Source organism: Pithys albifrons, chromosome 2 (genome assembly GCF_047495875.1).
Source record: "Pithys albifrons albifrons isolate INPA30051 chromosome 2, PitAlb_v1, whole genome shotgun sequence".
NCBI lineage: Eukaryota > Metazoa > Chordata > Aves > Passeriformes > Thamnophilidae > Pithys > Pithys albifrons.
The window spans coordinates 78,965,410-78,984,248 of record NC_092459.1 but is presented as its reverse complement, the minus strand read 5'-3'; the positions used below and the strand labels follow the sequence as shown (position 1 = coordinate 78,984,248).

The window sequence follows — 18,839 nt, the reverse complement described above, 5'->3', positions numbered from 1 at the left end:
TTTAAGTTATTTCAGTGGAGCAAAATAGAGCTTGTGCCCAGAATAGCTGGACACAAGGCAATGTACAGTTGCTGTTATATTGTTTGCTTTTCAATATGTACTTTAAAATATTTGTGTTTCAGCCTACAACTCATCTGTAAAATTTTAAGTAACAGAAGTTGTCAAAGTTATTTTTAATGCGGAGGTTTAAGGCAGTCATGAATATAAGCATGATCTCAACCTGAAAAGGAGCAATTAACTGAGTTTACAGAATTGTAAGAGCTTGTGGTTTGGCACTTAGACTTGTGTTTGTTGAATTGACCATTACAGGGTAAGTGCTGACTCTTCACTGATGGTGCCATTTACTCTTAATGTGGAAAATCTACTCTGTTTTTCTCCATTGTGTTTTTCTTTTTTTAAGTGATAATTAATGACGTGAAATGTACCAGACTGACCACACCAGAGACTGAAGTCCTTTTAATCGTTAGTGGGAAACAAGAAGGGTAGATGAGCTGATTTAAAGCTATCAGCTCAAATTGCCAAGAGACTAATCCTGTACTTGCTTCTTGCACTGATTTCTTTGATGTCCTTCGGGCAAACACTTGATTTTTCTACTCCCTACCCTTCAGCATGCTAAGCGTAAATCATGCTGTTGTCCTAAAGAAGGAAAAACAGTATCAGTTTTCCAGTCTTCTCATAATGAAATGTGTGTTATTCACAAACACACATTTTATCGTACAGTCAGCCCATGAATAATTTCTACCTAGGTGTCTCAGAAAGAACCTTTAAGAGTAGATAATAGTTTTAGTTATCACCCTTGTGTTCCTTTACGGTACCTTTACTCCTGAGTGTTGCTTATTGAATTTGGTTGAAGGCACTTCATTATTGGATAGTTGTTCTAGCAGAGCTGCAATATTGCACCAGCTCCAGAATTCAGATGACCTTGCTCCAGCTTATGAAGGCAGTTTCTTGAAGTAGTTTGCTACTATTGGACATCAAGAATGACACTGAAGTCAAGAATATCTATGACTAAATCTAACTTTTAAAGTTACAAAACAAGACTGTACCTTGACATAGATACTTTCATGTGTTTTTTCAGCTTTGCTTCTTGCCATTAATAGTCTTTAGACTTAACTGGTGTAACTAATTTGTAACTAGATGCCCACTGCCAGCAGTGTAAACTGTGGTCACTGATGCAGTGCAATAAGAAGGGAGGACTCCATAGCACAACAGTTTTCCATCCTTTGCTTTGGAGTAAAATCTCTCTCCAGCAGCTGCCATACTAATAATGACCTTGATAACACACAGTACTTGCCTGAAAGAGTTAGAAGAAAAATATTAGAGTTTTTATTTATAAAAGCATACTTGAAATTTTTTTCAGTTCTTAGTTATTTCTGCCCTTTCTGCATACATATGCAGTAAGATAGCAGCAAAGAGCAAGAGCCAGACAAGATGTTCTAAACAATTGCCACCTGGGAGACACCACCAGACAGCTGCAAGCAAAGGGAGGTACTTCCAGAGTTTGCTAACAGAGAAAAAGGGTCTCTTATGAAAAGGAAGAAAGAAGGGAATGGAAAGGTCATGCTTATCTTTGCAGTCTTTGCATTAATCAAAACTTGTGGAAGAGTAGAATGCATCAGCTTAACTTAGGGGAAAAAAGCCAATAAAAGTAATTTATACTGCCTGCACACATACTATAATCCTCACACTGGGAAGCCAGGGACACTAAGACACTCTCATCTTTCATATACTTAAGAGAAACTCAAGCACACTTTGTTCAATAGGAAGTTATTTACACTAGACTTGATGAAGGTTCATGAGGTTTGCTTAACTTGGGTGAATTTGATCTGATCTTGTCAGGTACTGTAACATTTAAATGGAATAATGACTTCAATTTCAGATGAACTAAAAGAAAGAAAAGCATAATTTACAGACACTGCTTTAATACCAATAGAATTAACATTCTGATACTCAAGCAAAAATCATCTGGGTCAGGTTTCATTTAATTACACATAGCATAGGTGGTACTTACCTGTGTGTGGCAATCAGTGGACTTCTAGCCACTGCTGAGGTTTCAGAAGTGCAATGGTAAATGTTCACATGAAGTGGTTATTTTATTTACCCAAAGCCTTGAGAGAGATTTTGAACAGGGTGAACAGAGGTACACTGCCTGTACAATTCAGTTGTGACAGGATGAATCAGACTTAATGGATTTCATGTTCTTCCACTGAAGCTTTTTCCAGTTCAGTGTAATCTATTACCCTCTGTAGATTGCATGTGTTATGAGTGTTTCCCAAGAGCTCAAGGCTAGCCTGGAGTAAGCCCTTGTTCTACATATGTGCCGGTACCATTTGAACAGTCTTATTTCTATGTAGTCACTCTGGAAAGTGATTAATATATTCTAGTTCAGCCATTTTATTTTCCTGCTTATAGGTAGGTGGTAGGCTACATCAGTACACAATTCCAATTTTCTTTCAAGGTGCTGTCATTTCTTCTGATGTGTTTAGTAGTGTGGCAGCTGGTTAAAAAATGAACAATTATTTACACTTACAAGAGAGATGCAGAATTTGTGGTATTGATGCAAAGAGTTCATGGTACCAGTGACAAATAGCTTCCGTCATGTAGGCAGATAGGTCAAACTATTACAAACTGTTTCATCAAGCTAAGCATGTCTAAATGAAATTCCTCATCCCTTAGTGTCTTAAGGTGGCATTACTTTACAAGATTCTGTATAAAATAGTTTGGTTTTTTTCATTATAGCAATTAAGTAATTTTACTTAAGCTTTTAAATTAGCTCTTGAGTATAAATGAATTGCATTTGTTTAATTTATAAGTCAATGTCCGTCTTGGAGTAATAGGTAACGAAGACAAGTATGGAATTTGCTGCTGTGTAGCATAACTTGCTGTAGAATAGTAAGCATAAAATGATGGTCTTGGTAGATGAAGGACACATGTTCTGTAACAGTGTTTCTGTGACCATCCTGTTTGCCATTGTTGATAGCATATTAATTCAAAATAGATCTCTTTTGGTTCTAATTGGCCTTTGAGCAACCTGGTCTAGTGAAATGTGGAGTTAATGATCTTTAAATTGAGATGATCTTTAAGTTCTCTTCCAACACAAACTGTTTTGTAATTCTATCATTTGACTATAATTTATATGCCATACGCCTTTTCTCTGTATAACAGAACTCTACTGATGCTTGCTTTCCTTGGTTTAAAGACAAATCATCAACTGAGTTTTTAAATTTTATTTTTTGTAATACTATCCCTGATTCCATGGTGATGACTTCAAAAGTATTTATTGTTAATAGGAAATAATTAATATTAAAGTCTAGAAATTCTACTCAGAATTATTTTCAGCCGTAACTGTAATGCCTTCATGTGACATTCACTCCTTCATCCTTTGTTTTAATCAGTGAAGGTGAAATTCAAACCTATGCACGAAGTTGCAGGTTTTATTTTTAACTCCAAAAGAAACAAGATTCAAGTAGGTGCCCTTTAAAATACAATTAGGTGTAATATGGCCTTAAAGCTATATCTCAGGCTAAAATCCAAAATTTAGTTTATAAAAAGTGTCGGATACCCAGTTAGATTTTTAAAATTGAACCAAACAAACAGTCAGCATTTTCTTCACAATTCAGTAGGCAGCATGGGCTTTATTTCACGGAAGTCTTTGAGAGTCTTATTGAGTGAAGAGTAAGAAAAATGTACCGAATAGAATACAAAATACTGATTAGAAAAATAAGTCTGAAGAAACGTACTCAGGTAAAAAGTTAATGCTAAACCTGTTACCTGATCAAGACAACAGAAGATGAAAATTTAGTAAGCATTCATTTCAAGTAATGTCGTTGGAAAGAACTTCAGATGCTCTTTTGCACCAGTTGGAGAAATGTATTTCATCCTTTCTTTCACAGAAAAAAGTAGGCTTTAAGAAATCTAAATTACACTGTTGAAACATTTACCCATGAAGTTATCTCAAATTACACATCTTCATCATAAAACCATAAATAAGATGTGTTTTTCAAACCTATCCTGGTGTCTTCTGAATGATTTAGAAAGTCTGGAAAGCTTTAAATCAGTTTTTAGAATCAAGCCCCAAATTGGGCAATTTTTGTTTCTTGGCTTTCTTTGAAAATTCTCCACATTGTTCGTTTAAGTAACCTGGTTCCTAAAGTGGGTATTTCCTTCCAGGTATTGTACCAAAATATTTTCCTTGATGCCATCACTCAGAAAATGATAGCAATATCTCAGCATAAGGCAAACATAGATAAAGCCAGTATTAACTTCCTACTGATGCATCACATTTTCAAAATAACAGGCTTTGGATCCCAAATCCTGCTGATTCAAAATTATCTGTTCCCCATTCTGTCTGCTTGCATTCTAACTCTCCACACTAGTAGCGGCATGGTCAGAGATTGCTACATCACCATCTTTGGTAATAGCAATAAAATATATGTTTATTGACCTAGATAAGTACAAAAGTGCAAATGTAGACTCTTGGTAAAGGTATGCTAGTTAGAGAGAATTATGATAACTTTTAGAAATAAAGCTCAATAGTTAATTGCATAAATTAAAATAGAATGACCTTTTTAGTAAAATATTTTATCTCATTTCTACTAATCTTACTAGGAATTTTTGTGCTTTTCTTACTGTTTGACAGCCTCCTTCTGAACCTCTGGGATCATACCAAGGTTTGGGGATTTAAGAGGAAGAACATTTACTAATTCCCAATTCACGCTGGCATAATTAATTAAAAACAGCTAAATAACAGTCTAGAGACTTCATTAGATTTCTGCTTCCTTGTTTGCCAAAGAGCTGTGTTATGTAGTAATGGAAAGAGCAAGTATCTGGAAGTGAGACTTTAAATCTGACTTAATTGAATAAAAGCAGTTGAAATCCTATTTCTTCTTGCCAACAGCTGCTGCAGCTATTTATAGGCAAGTCAACATAAATGTTTTGATATTTACATGTCATATGTAATATTTGATGATGGGAAGATTAATATAAAGTCTCTTAATTTTATTAGTAACTGACCTAGGCAGGGATTTAAGTTTTTCCATAGCATGTGTAGAGAGATACTATTGTCCACACAGGAGCACAGTAATAGTTCAAGATCAGTTCCATTTGCTATACAAAGAACATTGCTTGCCATTTCATCTTGGACAGATTAATATTTCCTAGGCACTCTCTCATTTTATTTCAATATACTGTTCCATCTTTTTCTTCCTTTTTTCTCTCTCTCTCTTTTTTTTTTTTTTTTAATCTCCATGTTCATGCTCCAGTTTTACTGCATGGAGTATCCTCTGATCCTCATTTGTTTATGGCTGCTGGTTGGATCTAATTCATGTGGTGTTCTCCATTCAGGTGTCCTCCTTCTAATGTTTCTCCCTGTTTCTAATTTCAATGGTTGCATTCAGTCACCTACTCAAATTTCACAAATTTTCAGGATTTTCATTGTTTGAGTGGCAGGGGGGTTTACAAGAGCCACGTCTACTGTGGTTGTGTAGCTGGAAGACCTCATTTGGCTTCAGAACACTTGGATCTACCAAATATAAAATAACTAGTGTCAATAGAATTAAATTTTTATAAGTGATAAAGAATTACTGTTCTCACTAAAAAGACTATTCACTTCAATTAGGCATGCAGAAATTATTACAGGTAATTTACACTTGCTTCTGAAAGTTTGCTTTTGAATTATTGTCTGCTTTATGGTAATACTTCAGATAAACTGGAAAACTTAAACTTTGGATAGCTTTTAAGTTTCTTAGAAATGTAAAATTTTGCCTTTTGAAATTGTGAAATTATTTATATCATCAAATATAGCCACTAGCATGAAATAAAACAAAGAAAAAATATAATAAACAGCTACTATATCATGGAAACTGTCAGACAGAATCATAGAATCATCAAGGCCGGAAAAGACCTCTAAGATCATTAAGTCCACCTATTGACCTAACACTGCCAAGTCTACCACTAAACCACATCCCTACGTATCACATGTACACACCTTTTAAATACCTCCAGGGATAGTGACCCAACCAGGCTCGCTGGACAGCCTGTTCCACTGCTTGATAACCCTTTCTGTGAAGACTTTTTTCCTTATATCCAGTTTAAATCTCCTCACATGCACCTTGAGGCCAATTGCTTGTCATATTGGTTGTTACTTGGGAGAAGAGACCAAATCCCATCTGGCTACAACCTTTTTTCAGGAGGTTTTAGAGAGCAATAAGGTCCCCTCTGAGCTTCCTTTTCTCTAGGCTAAACAACCTCAGCTGCTCCTCTTAAGACTTGTGCTCCAGATCCTTCTCCAGTTCCATTACATTCACACTCCAGCACCTCAAAAGTCCTTCTTACAGTGAAGGCTTGGAATGTCTTGTGTGGGTGTGCTGTGAGTATACTCCTGATGTCTTATGGTTTATTTCTATTTATTTCCTAATAATTATTTTCTGTCTGAGATTTGTGTGGACATTTTCACAGAATCCATACAACACCTCTAGTTTTTCTTGAGCAAATGCAATTATCTTGCAATCACTTAACTGGGCATGTGAACCTGGGAAGGGGAGGTTCACATTTGAAATGTTTAGCATTTATCAAAATTGAGTTCTATTTGCTGTTGTGTTGTCTGGTGAATCAGTACCATGAAGTTCTACATCTCCTCACAACTCAGTTTTTGGTTACCTCAGTAATGTTACACTTTCAACAAATTTTATATCTGATGTAACATCATCATTCACATCCTTCTGTAGATAATTTAGGATGATAATCAACAGTTCAGGAACTACTAAACAGTTACTGTGGTTACCCTCCATTCAGTGTGTTAACTGATCAGCTGTGCCTGATATTTATTCCCTCCTTTCTACCTATTGCTCTTCCCATGACCTGCTTAATACCTTTGGAAAACATTGGGAGGAACCATGCCAAGACCTCCCTGGGAACCCAAGATAATATGTTAACCAGATTTTCATAACCTTATGTGTTCACTAATTCCACATAGGAACTCTCACAGAGTTGTGAGACATTGCAGCAACCAAAAAAAGTTGTCCTGAGTCTTTCTTCCTTTTCTATTGCATTTACCTTTATTTTCATTCATTCTACCCTTTATTATAGTTCCTATCATGTTGTCTGTGTGGGCCTCTGTTGTAGTCCTGTCTGTTTTCCCCAGATTTACCCTGGATGTCTTTCTAAGGCCATATTATCCAGCTTTTTTTCCTTTAGTACTGAGGGTGATTAAATAATAAATTACACACTAGGACTAACAGTTCAACAGTTTAATATTTAACTTGTCTTAAAACACAGATTGACTATTATGTTGACCCAGCTAGATGCTTTTTTTCATTTTATCAATTTATTTTAAAGCCTTTGATAGTTTTTGCTGCTGCTGTTTTCATCTGTGCTTTCTCTTCCTTCTACTTTTAGATTCTGCCACCAGAGAAGAAATAGGTCATTTATTGAGGCCTCTTCTCTTTTTATAGGGGAAAAAAAAAGGCAGTTATGAAAGGGTTTTCTTTGAGCTCTTTTTGCTGGTGTCAGTATCTCTGTAGTTTTAATATCAGAGTTTGTCTGGTTGAACCAATAGTTCTCTACAATTATCTGTGTAAATCCTTTGCAGTGGAGGAAAGTGAGCACTGGGAAAGGGGGGCTATGAGAGTAGGAACATGGGATGGCATAAATGGACTAGTGCAATTTTGGGAAGTTTACTCTCATCCTTCATTTTGATGAGGACAGTGAAGTATATTTTACGTGATGGTCAAACTAGTGGACAAAGAGAACTCTAAAGTGATCCTGTTTGTGATAACTGCCTTTGGGATTTTTGTGTATGTGCATCTGAGATAAGTGTACCTGATCACATGGGGAATCACATTCCTATGTTTTTCTATGGAAAAGCTACCTCCACACTCTGTTATCCTGCCTGAGCTTTGCTGGTATTTTTCCTTGATGTGTGTCTCAATGACACCAATTTACTTATAAAGCTATCAACTCCTGGTGGACCTTAAAATCACAGCATTCTTCTCATAGGAAAAAATACATTATTTGCAACATTTTATGCTCTCACTTTGCTGGAGGTATGAAAATTGTTATAAAAAGAATTGTTCTTCTTTATTGTATTGAGTGCACTGAGAGGTAGTTATTTTTCTAGCTGTGGCTGCTGCATGTTCTTTGTGTTTTCTGAACTGCCTGGTCAGAAGAGTGTGTTCTGTGATTATGGTAGCAATGCATCATAAGGATATAAATTTAACGGCTGATGTAGTAGCAATTTATATCAAAAAAGACGAAGAGACTAAACAAAGTGTCATGATCCCTCTTAACCAGCAATAATCCTTGCAAGTGTTAGTGCTACCTATTGTTTACTCTCACTCAACTTCAGAAACTCCACATTAGCTGATGTTCCTCTGATTCAACAATATTATCCTCTGTAGGTCATTCAGGAACAAATATTTTGTGCACTGAAAATCTTGCACCCACTTTTGCTATTTCCTGGCCACAAATCTAAGTGTTTCATCAACCATACTAGTTATACACATGCCCTGGATCTGCCAAGGTCTCCTCCTTTGAAACCCTATCCGAGATAAATAACGGCTGTGGCAGTGTCTGTTGGTCATGTGCACATTGGAATGTGCTCTTGTAAAAGGTCCTGTGCCCGTGGTGCCCAAGCACAGCTGACTGAAAGAGAGTTGGCAGGCTGCTGGCTGTGCCTTGCCTTGAGTGTGACAAAGCAGTGACACTGTCAGGCATGGCAGGAGAGTATGCCGTCATACAGGGCACCGTGGCTGAGGCAATTGTGATGTAAAATGCATTTTGTGGCTGATAGTCACATGCACAAATTCATGTGGAGAACGAATCACATACTTCCCCCACCAAATCTTTGCAGCCAAAAAACTTGCTCACACGTCTGCAGACTCAGCTGCTGCAAGTGAAGAAAGTAAGAAGATCTGGTGTGCTAGCAGGAACTGGCAAGCAGCAGACAAGAAAACCTGATATAATAGCACAATAATAAAATACTGAATAGAATTAGTCTGTGTCCAATATTTTTTTTATGGATGCTTGAAATTGGGGAATAAGATTTCATCTGAGAGAATTTTCAAAAATAGTGTATTTGTAATAATTAGCTTTTTGTGAAATCCTTTTTGTTTTGTTTTTAGCTAGATTGTTCAAAAAGATGCACATATGACTTTAAATATTAGCACAGAGTTTCATATTGGTGGGAGGAAGGCGTTAAGTATTTGGAAATATCTTATGGACACAAGTTCACACAGGTTTTGATTTTCTCTATTTTGCCTTAAAGAAACATGAGAATCAAAGCACCAGCTAAAAAGTTCCAGTTTCAGAGGAAGAGCCGGCGGGAAAAACAGGAAACCTATACTTCAAAGGAGTCTGCATTTCACCCTTCTATCCTTTCAATTTAGAGAGACAAGAGATATCAGTAATAAAAGAGCAAACAGCTGGTGGTTCCTGTAAAACTGAAAATAGAAAGATTCAAAAGTAGTAATAGTGAAATTAGAAGAAAAGTTTTATAAGTGTTGACTTGTGGTGGCAGATACAGAGCCTGATTGCTGGGGTGATATTGGTAGGTACTTTGAAAAATTTAAGTGAGAGATGACAGGGAACCTATAAAGACAATTTTAAACACATTCGGGCCACTTTTCATGACTACATGCTGAGTGACCTGTGACCAAACTGTGCCATGTTCTGTTTTGCCTAGTAGTTGAGTCTATGTGTTGGTTACAGCTTGGGTGCATTTCTTCCATCTTATGCTGCTGCATGTTTCCAGTTTGCCAAAGAAACACCCCAAACAAATATTTCAGAAGTGAAATTATGGCACTGCTCAATGCCAGTACCTCGTTTGTCTGCTTTATGAGACCTCAGGTTGCAACTCCATATTATTTTTTTAGTGTTTGGTCACCATGAAAGCTATGATGCTCAACTCAAGTCATTGCATTTTGAGGTCCCAGGGGTCTGCCTTTCCAGTTAGAATTTTATTAAGAGAATAAAAGCAAACTTTATTAGGATATAGCAACTGTTAGAGTGTAATCAGCTAAAATCCAGTGGAAAACAACCAAATAAAAAGTTTAAAGGCAATACTTTAGAAGTTTTCAAGAGGAGGATTTGTGTATTGCTAGCAGTGAGATGCAACTTCTTTTTCAGGGACTAACACCTTTTTTTTCTCCCTCTGATTTGATAATTATTTTCTTTTTTTTATTTTTTTTCCTCTCCTGTGACTGAAGAAAGGTGTTTTCCTCTGGTTTTTTTGTGGGGAATTTGGTGGTGGTTTCTTTGTTTTTCTTTCCAGAAGTTGTGGGTCAGCTTCCCCTTTCCTTCAGTATTTCACGGTGATATGACTTCTGTTGATCTTGTCTAGACAGAAGTTTTTCAGTGTTATGTCAGACATTTATGTAAGTTCCAATTCACCCACAACCTGTGAGCATGTAAGGCAAGATTGGTAGCAGAATCATTGAGAGAAGGCTCTCAGTCAGGCATCAGAAGTAGAGCAGTGATTATGTGGATGACTATGATTAGATTTATTACTAATACAGTATCTAAACATTGCCAGTGCAGTATCTAAATAACAAATGTATCATCTAGAACAATGGCTTATAGTATAATTAGATTGTGGCACCTCCTGTTGAGTCATGAGCCTTAATAAGGGCCTCCTGATTTCTAAACCTCCCAGAGAAGTCTAGATGCTGCTGAGTCCACTTAGTCTCAGATTTGGTCAACAGTCTATGTTTAAAGGGTTATAATATAAGCAGGTTTGACTAGAAATGTACAGGTTTGCAGTCTTTGGCTTTGCAGAATTCACAATTACCAAGCAGCTAAGCACCTCTGTAGCTACTCTAGGATTTTATATCTATATTTGACTGGATCTCAGTGCATATTACTTACCTGTCCAAAAGTTTTCCCCACCTTCTAGCTGGATGTACTCTGCAGGTGTACCTGCTGGGGATGGGAGTGCTTTGGGGAAGGGTTTGAAGGAGAGTGGGTTTTCACCCAGAAACTGTCTGCAACCTCGTAAGACCAGTTGGTCTAGTTGGACCAGTCTTCAGAAGCATTTTATACCCTTTTGCAGACTGATGTGGATGAAAGTCAGCCACAAAAAAATCTCATCTCCCCATCTCTAGATTGCATTAATTACGTGGGCATCCAAAAGTTCCTTCTGAAATACCCACCTGGCATTGTTAGGATGTTGTCCATCAGAGACAGTGGCAGAAAGAGGTGTGGTGAGGTGGAGGACACAGGAATGCTCAACTATCTCTCATAGTCCCTGTTTTACTGGATGCTCTTGTGAGGAAAACAGTGTTTCAGATCTGCATCATTGTTTCTAGACTTGGGCTACACCCCATGTTATAGATCAGCTCAGAATGTAAGTGTGGACATGACCATGCCTTGAGCAGATGAGGTCTCATGGCCCATCTTTAATAGGTTTTCCTCCTTACTCTGCTGAGCGATGATCCCACCAACATCCCTGCCCTGCTGATGGCATCAGCAGCCGCTGTCTAGCACAAGCAAAATCCTACCTATTTGGGTAAGCTACCATGTTAACAGATAACTTGGGTTTGGTTTATGATAGGTATCTTGGAATCAGGTATGAATCTCATTTTGTCTGTGTTTGAGTGAATAGCGTCTTTTTCTTCAACTGTTTTGTCCTGGTTGAAATGTCTTTCACCGAGTGCTGTTCCCCTTACAAATTACGTCCTTCAGGTGAGGCAAAAGAGCGGGGTTTATAGTGTTGTGAGTGTTCATGAACTTTTCTACCTATTTTATTTCCTCCTCTTTAAAACACCACAGTCAGGCCCAGAGAGTGAGTGTCTCCTACCCTTTATGTCAGTGTGAGAAGCAGGTTATACTTTTTATTACTCTAACTTAATCCTTTGCAGCTTGTGTTTACACTGGCAATGAAATGACAGCAGGAGTGAGGTCAGAGTGAGTGATAAAGACTTGGCATTCAACGCTTACAATGAATGTGTGCTTGTGAAGTTCTGACTCATTAATTTTTTTTCCAGGCTGATGTGTGGCTTAGGAATGCACTTCAGTACAGTTATGGATTTTAGATGTGATAAATAACCCAGACCAACAAACACTTTATTGTTTGATGCAAAGAGAAGGTTTCATTTTTTTGACGCTTTTGTATCAAAAGGTATATGAAAACCTGCCAAATTTGAGGTTTTCACTGTTTCTTACATCATATAACAGTCTTAAGGACACAAAATTCCCCATCACGTTTCTTGTAGGAAATCCTTCACCAGGATTGAGCTGCACAATAGGACATAGATTATGAAAAAACTATGTTTGAAAGTGAAGCATAATTGGGAAATACCCTATTTTTCTTTTCTCAGTCCCTCAGGGCACTTCAGATGTTGCAAGACTGTAACTAGAACGATATGATACCATAAAGTATTTTATGGATTTTGGAGTAAACATAGAGACACTATCACCTGTAGACCTGAGATGCATAAGGAGAAGTATAATCTACACTAATCACTGAAGGCATATCCTTTAAGGGGTTTAAAAGCACAGAAATGTGTTGATTCCAAAGAAAAACAAGGAATATTCATCTTTTTAATCCCATCCTGTGGACATCACCATAAAAAACTACTTGTTCCACTAATACTACCATACCCTGCACTTTAAGATGAACAAACTATTATCACAAAAATGATTGCTAATCAATCTATGTATATGTGTTGTTCACTTCACCCACTCAGCTAAATAAAGTTCAACAGCAGAGTGAACCATGGAAATTTTAGCTTTTCCTGAGCTTTTATCCCAGCAATAGCATACACGTTAAGAATCGAGCCTACACCCCCAGCAATATTTTGATTTTATAGAAAATATTTTGTATCCTGTTGAAATGCAACAAGCTTATAAAGATGCATTTCCGTCTTTCATCGGAGGATTTTCTTTTCCGTTAGTTGTTAGAACTCGCAATGCTTTCCTGTTTAAGCTATAAAAATGTGGTTTGAGTAAATTTGGTTTTTTGAATATGCCATTACACTTTTCCACAGTATAACTACTAGAAAGTATATCTGGATCCTTGAATCAGATAACTGATGTCTTCAAAACAAGGTGTCAAGAACATAGGAAGCTGAAGTCTGCTCTGTTCTACCAGTTACATCTCCATGAGCTTTGTCTCCCTCAGATTTTTTATGTGATGTCTCTGGCTGCAATTTTTATTCATTTTATAGCAGCTGACTGCAATTTGAAGTATATCTTCTCAGCAAGGCTCTCTGGGTGCAACTGAGAATGTAGTTTACTCTGTGTATTCTTATACACAGTGTCTGAAGATTGAGAAATAATAGTTGTGTTGTGTAACTATCACATTTCTTCATGCATCTGTGTACACTTGCCATGTAAAAAAGCAGTATTTTTTTGCTTTTAATCTGTTCCTCCAATTTTTAATTTTTTTTAAATTATTCCAAATATATATATATAAACAATAGTCTTTTCACTTGGCAAAATTTATGTCTAAAAGCATTTCTTTCAGACTTCTTTTTTCTTTTTAACTAATCCACTTCATAGAAATTTTTGATGTTCCTAATCTACATTTGCCATTTTTCCAAATGAAATGTGCTTCTCAAGTGAAAATCCTCTAACTTCACATGCAGGAATAGCTGGAGGATACAGAACCGGTCTAAATTTAAATTCTAGAAATTTAGGCATGTAGGATTAATCTGCTGCTGGCCCCATTTTCCTTTTCAAGCTCATAGTTTTGTTTCCTAAATCCTACTGTTCTACTTTGTTGGCTTGGTACAGTGATTTTTCAGTCTGATTTTAGCAAATTGAGATGTATATCAAAATGTTGCCTTTGTTGTGTCTGTAACACACTGGACAGCCTCTTACTTGAAGATTAGAAACTTCATGAGATCTGAGTTTTCTTTCTATGTTGTATTTCTACTGCTGCTGCACAGAAAGCAGCAGCATTAGTCCTCTAGCACCATGGCTGTAGGCAGGCATACGGTCTTGTGGACATTATTCACAGTCTTGTGGACATTATTCACCAAGTATAATTTTGTAACACTCCAAGTGTGAACTGCAGTGGATCTTAGGTTCATAATACAAGGGTATGATTGTGCTTTTATATTTATGTAATGCTGGAATAAGTTGATGGATTTATAGCCATAAGAAATGAAAATTAATTGTCTATTAATTAAAGAAAAAAAAAGAGAAATGACAAGTTTATATGTCCATAAAGATGCTCAGTGACTAAAGAGAAAAAGATACACCTTAACACTGATTTAGTGTGGATTCCTTCTAGCTGAATGAGACTGCCTGAGGTGAAAGTATAACCACCTAAGCCTCCAGACATAACTTTAGAACAGATCTAGGCTGCTACTGGGAATAATTCAGGTCTTAAATAATCTTAATTGGCTTTTGGAAAAGGCCAGGTCACTCTTTCCATTTTTCATTGAGAATTTGTGTATATGACTCCATGGTCAGTGAGAGAAATACAAGCATACAAGCTCTTACTCCTACCATTACCAAGCTTACCTGAAGTATAGGTTGTTCTGGCAGAAACTTTCAAATAATTTCTTCTCCAATTGTCTTCATCCCTTTTTAAAGCTCTGTGTTCCACTTCTGCTTGACCATCTAGAGACACAGAGTTATAATATAATTCAGTTTGAGAGGGACTTCAGAAGGACTCTAATTGAAGCCCTTGCTCAAATCAGTGTCAATGTAAGCTCAAACATGTTCCCCATGACTTTATCTTTTCAGGTCCCTCTCTGCCTCCGTCCCTCCCTCTCTGCCTCCGTCCCTCCCTCTCTGCCTCCGTCCCTCCCTCTCTGCCTCCGTCCCTCCCTCTCTGCCTCCGTCCCTCCCTCTCTGCCTCCGTCCCTCCCTCTCTGCCTCCGTCCCTCCCTCTCTGCCTCCGTCCCTCCCTCATTTTTCAGTCTGACCTAGCCCAGCTCCTCCAGCCTCTCCTTATAGGGTGCATTCTGCATCCCCAGGGATCTTAGTGAACTCCCATTGGACTCTCTCCAAGTTTATTGTCTTTCTTGTACTGGAATGGACATGTTTTTCATAACTAGACATAGTAGTCTAGATGTGGTCAAAAATTGCTGGCTAAAGGGAAATAATATGAGCTCCTTGTGATCTCAAAAACTATTCCAATTCAGAATCTAGGAAGCACACAAAACAAATCTGGAGCCTATTTCGTTTCTGCTAGACCTAAAGAGAATGCACTCTCATCTGCATCATTGCTCCTTGTCACTCTTGTCTAAGAAATCCTTCCTCTATAAAATGTCAGCAGATTTCTTCTATTGTTTTTTTCTCATTCCACGACGTAGTGGGTATGGCTGAGCTGGAGCTCATTTCCCATATCAGCCCTCACGGTGCTATGCTTAGCACTGGTTCCTGGAGAGGTGTTGATAACACATCAGTGTTTTGGCTACTGCTGAGCAGTGCTGGTACAGAATCCTCCCACGCCCAATCAAGGGCAAGATCCCGGGAGGGAACACAACCAGGCCAGCTGACCCACTGACCAAAGGGATATTCCATACCATATGATGTCAGCTCAGACATAAAAGCAAATGAAAGGAGGAGGATGTGGAGGCATTTGTTTTTTCCTGTATCTGCCTGCTGAAAACTGCTGTGCATGCTGAAAGACCTGCTTCCCCGGGAGTAGCCCAACACTGCTGGCTGATGGAAAGTAGAGAATAAAGCTTTTCCTCTTCACTTGTGCTCATGCAAACTTTCGCTTTTGCTTAAGTAAGCTGCCATGTCTCAACCCACAAGTCATTTTCCGTCTTACTCTCCCTTTCCTGTCTGGCTGAGAAGGGGATAGAGTGATGAGTGACTTGGTGGGCACCTGGTGTCCAGCCAAGGTTAACCAGGTTAATCTACCACACATGAAGATACATTATATCTACAAAAATGAAGGTTTTTTAATTGGCAATAAGTTGCAATGTTAAGAACAAAGAAAAATGTAATGAAATTATAAGGCACATGAAGTGAACCAAGGTAAAAAGAATCTCAGAGTGACTCACTAGAGAAAGTACTGATTCAAAATTTCTAATCCATGAGAGAATAGAATTTAGCAACTTGAATGAATAGCAATATATCAACTTACAATAATTAAGACAAAGTTCACATGGGGCTTTACAGTCATTGCAAGCACAGGGAGTGAAGCAAGGACCTTCCTTCTGTTAGAGAGATTTCTTACAGCCTTGCAGCTTGGAAATGACTTGTTATCAGCATTGTGGCATTTTACAGAAGGCCAGAGAGCTCACTGCCAGAGAGAGTGTGTTGTTATTTTCTTAGATAATGGCTCTACTGGAGGGACAGGAACCAGTTTGGTAAACACAGAGACGGCAATAATTATTTAATATTGAATAAATCCTGGTAGAGTCATGTGACCTCAACTAAGTACTGTCCAGATGGCCTTCCTTGCTCCTTTCGTATGCTTGCGGGCTTTGGGATACTTTAAAGATGTCCCACTGCTTCTCCTGTACTTCCTGTGCCAGTGAATGTCTGCAGGTCAACAAAGGGTGAAGGAGGGAATTTTTTGGGATGCTGATAAGTATGGGTAAGTAAATAAGCCTTTGTTTACTTCTCATATTCGAAATAATAATGGGTAAATCATAAGCAAAACTCTCTTTCTGTGTTAGCAGGAACACACATGTCAGGGTTTGCATTTCTTTCTGCCTGATGTTACTGTGACTGCTGGTCAGATGCTGCAGTGATGTTTTTAAGCAGGGCAAGACAAATCTCTGTTGCAACATTTATGTTTGCCGTTGCTGAAAGCCAAATTATAGGCAATAGGAAGAAATGAACACTCTTAGAGGATGAATATGAACCTGTGTAACTTGTGGTGGTGTAACATGTTTTCCTTAGTGCAAGTATTCATCCTTACTGATTCTGCATACTTTATGGATTCATGCTGATTTTGTATTTTAATCAAAGATCCCTCATTTTCTTAGGCAGATCTTGCCTATTTTGTCTTTCTCCTCTGCCTTTTCCTTCCTCCCCTTTCCCACCTTTCCCTTATGTCTTAGGTGTTCATTGTAAATTTTTCATTTGTCTTTTTCATTTTCTCATCCTTCATGCTGTTCAGCAGCAGTGTTGTCTGTCCTCTCTAGCACCAGCTCCTGTAAGTGACAGCTTTGCCACATAGCTTTAAACCCCTTGTACTTCTTTTCAGGCCTTGTCTTCTAAAGTTAGAATGTTTTGGTGATTGTGGACTGATATTAGAAGACTTTGACAGGAAATTTTGAATGTTAAAGTAGAAATTGCTGTGCAGCTGTTTTCGGGATATGTACCGGGGTTGTTAGAAGATTGGTAAAGAAATATACTAAAAAGATAGAAGGACTTAAATACTGCAACAAGATCATGACTCCAACTAATGCCATTCTCTTCTTTCAGTGTTGTGTTCTTGTCAGCCAAATAATGCCAATACTGAACTAAAGATTTCAGGGTATGATACTGAACAGTGGTTCACTGAAAATACAAAAGGACATATAAACCTTACTGTTGCATATTAGGATTTTTTTCATTAAAGTGAACTGAATTCATCCTGTGTGTGTCCAGTTCTGGACTCGTCACTAGAAGACAGACATTCACACACTGAAGAAAGTCCAAGAGAGGGCTGGGAAGTGCCTGGGGCATCTCCCCTATGAGAAAATATGTTCTTCAGTGTAGAGAAGAGAAGGCTCGGGTGGAAGATCGTCTATGTGTATAAATACGTGGTGAGAGCATGTAGAGAAGTTGGAGCCAGGCTCTATTCAGAGGTGCCCAGTGGCAGGACCAGACTCAATGGGCACAACTGAAGCACAGAAGGTTCCCACTGAGCATCAGAAAACACTTTTTTACCTTGAGGATGACTGAGCACTAGCACAAGTTGCCCATAGAGATTGTGGAGTCTAACACCTTTGAGTTATTCATAAAGCACCTGGACATGGTCCTCGGCGGGTGGCTCAAGATATCTCTGGTTGAGCAAGGGTAAGATGAGCTCCAGAGGTGCCTTCCAACCTCAGCTGTTCTGGTATCCTGTGATTCTTTGTTTTTTTTCTCAATAATGAGAAACTTTTAAGGAAATCTCAGCCCTTTACAGCAGCTCTGATAAAGCTAGTGAGGAAGATATCATGTAATTGGAATCAACTATTTTAACATGTAATCAGAAACTGTTCTGAAGAAGAAAAGCAGTCTGCACCATCAGGGTAATAATGAGAGCTGTTTTCAACTTCAGAAGTGAATGAACATTAAGGCAGGTACCTGCTAATGCTGATATAAGTAGAGGAACTGAAGCTACAAATGGGACATCTAATAGCTATGTGTGAAGGCAAATGCAGGGTATTTTTTGTTGTGTCATTATATTACATAGAAAAAGACAGGTCTGTCATGATGACAAGACTTGGACTGAGAACCAAGTTGTTTTCTGCAGGAGATCAGGTGGGTCTTAACAACAAAACTAAACTGCTGAAAAGAAGTTATATAACTTTTAGAGTTTATCTTTCTATTCTTTTTCTCCACACAGTGGAAGCTCTACATTTGGGAACACTGATGGCAGCACATGGTTATTTCTTTCCAATCTCAGACCATGTTCTAACACTGAAGGATGATGGGACTTTTTATCGATTCCAGGTAAGTGTTTTCCATATGTTCTTGACTTGTACAAATGGATGATAATATTAAAGGCCTTACACAAAGTTTCATAACAAATTTTAACTATACTTTGTCTCTTACATTAGCCGGTAATTGGTGGAAATTCCCCTAAATTTGAAAAATAGTAGAAGGATTTTATTTATAAATTGTCAGCAAAGTGTTAAGATGATAATGACCATTTTGATATCTAGAAAAAAGTATGATAATGCTAAGTGTGGAAGTATCTCTCGTGAAATAATACAGTATTTTTTAAATATAATAAAGCA

General features: G+C 37.8%; 1 protein-coding gene across 12 annotated transcripts in view; it reads left to right on the top strand.

The window, feature by feature from the left end:
- RGS7 (regulator of G protein signaling 7) overlaps positions 1-18,839 on the top strand; it is a 269,020-nt gene that overhangs the window by 165,801 nt on the left and 84,380 nt on the right. For all 12 annotated transcript variants that reach the window (XM_071549622.1, XM_071549613.1, XM_071549612.1 and 9 more), the window contains one exon: positions 18,446-18,552. In XM_071549622.1, coding sequence (XP_071405723.1) covers positions 18,446-18,552 — 107 coding nt within the window. The remainder of the gene's footprint in view (positions 1-18,445; positions 18,553-18,839) is intronic.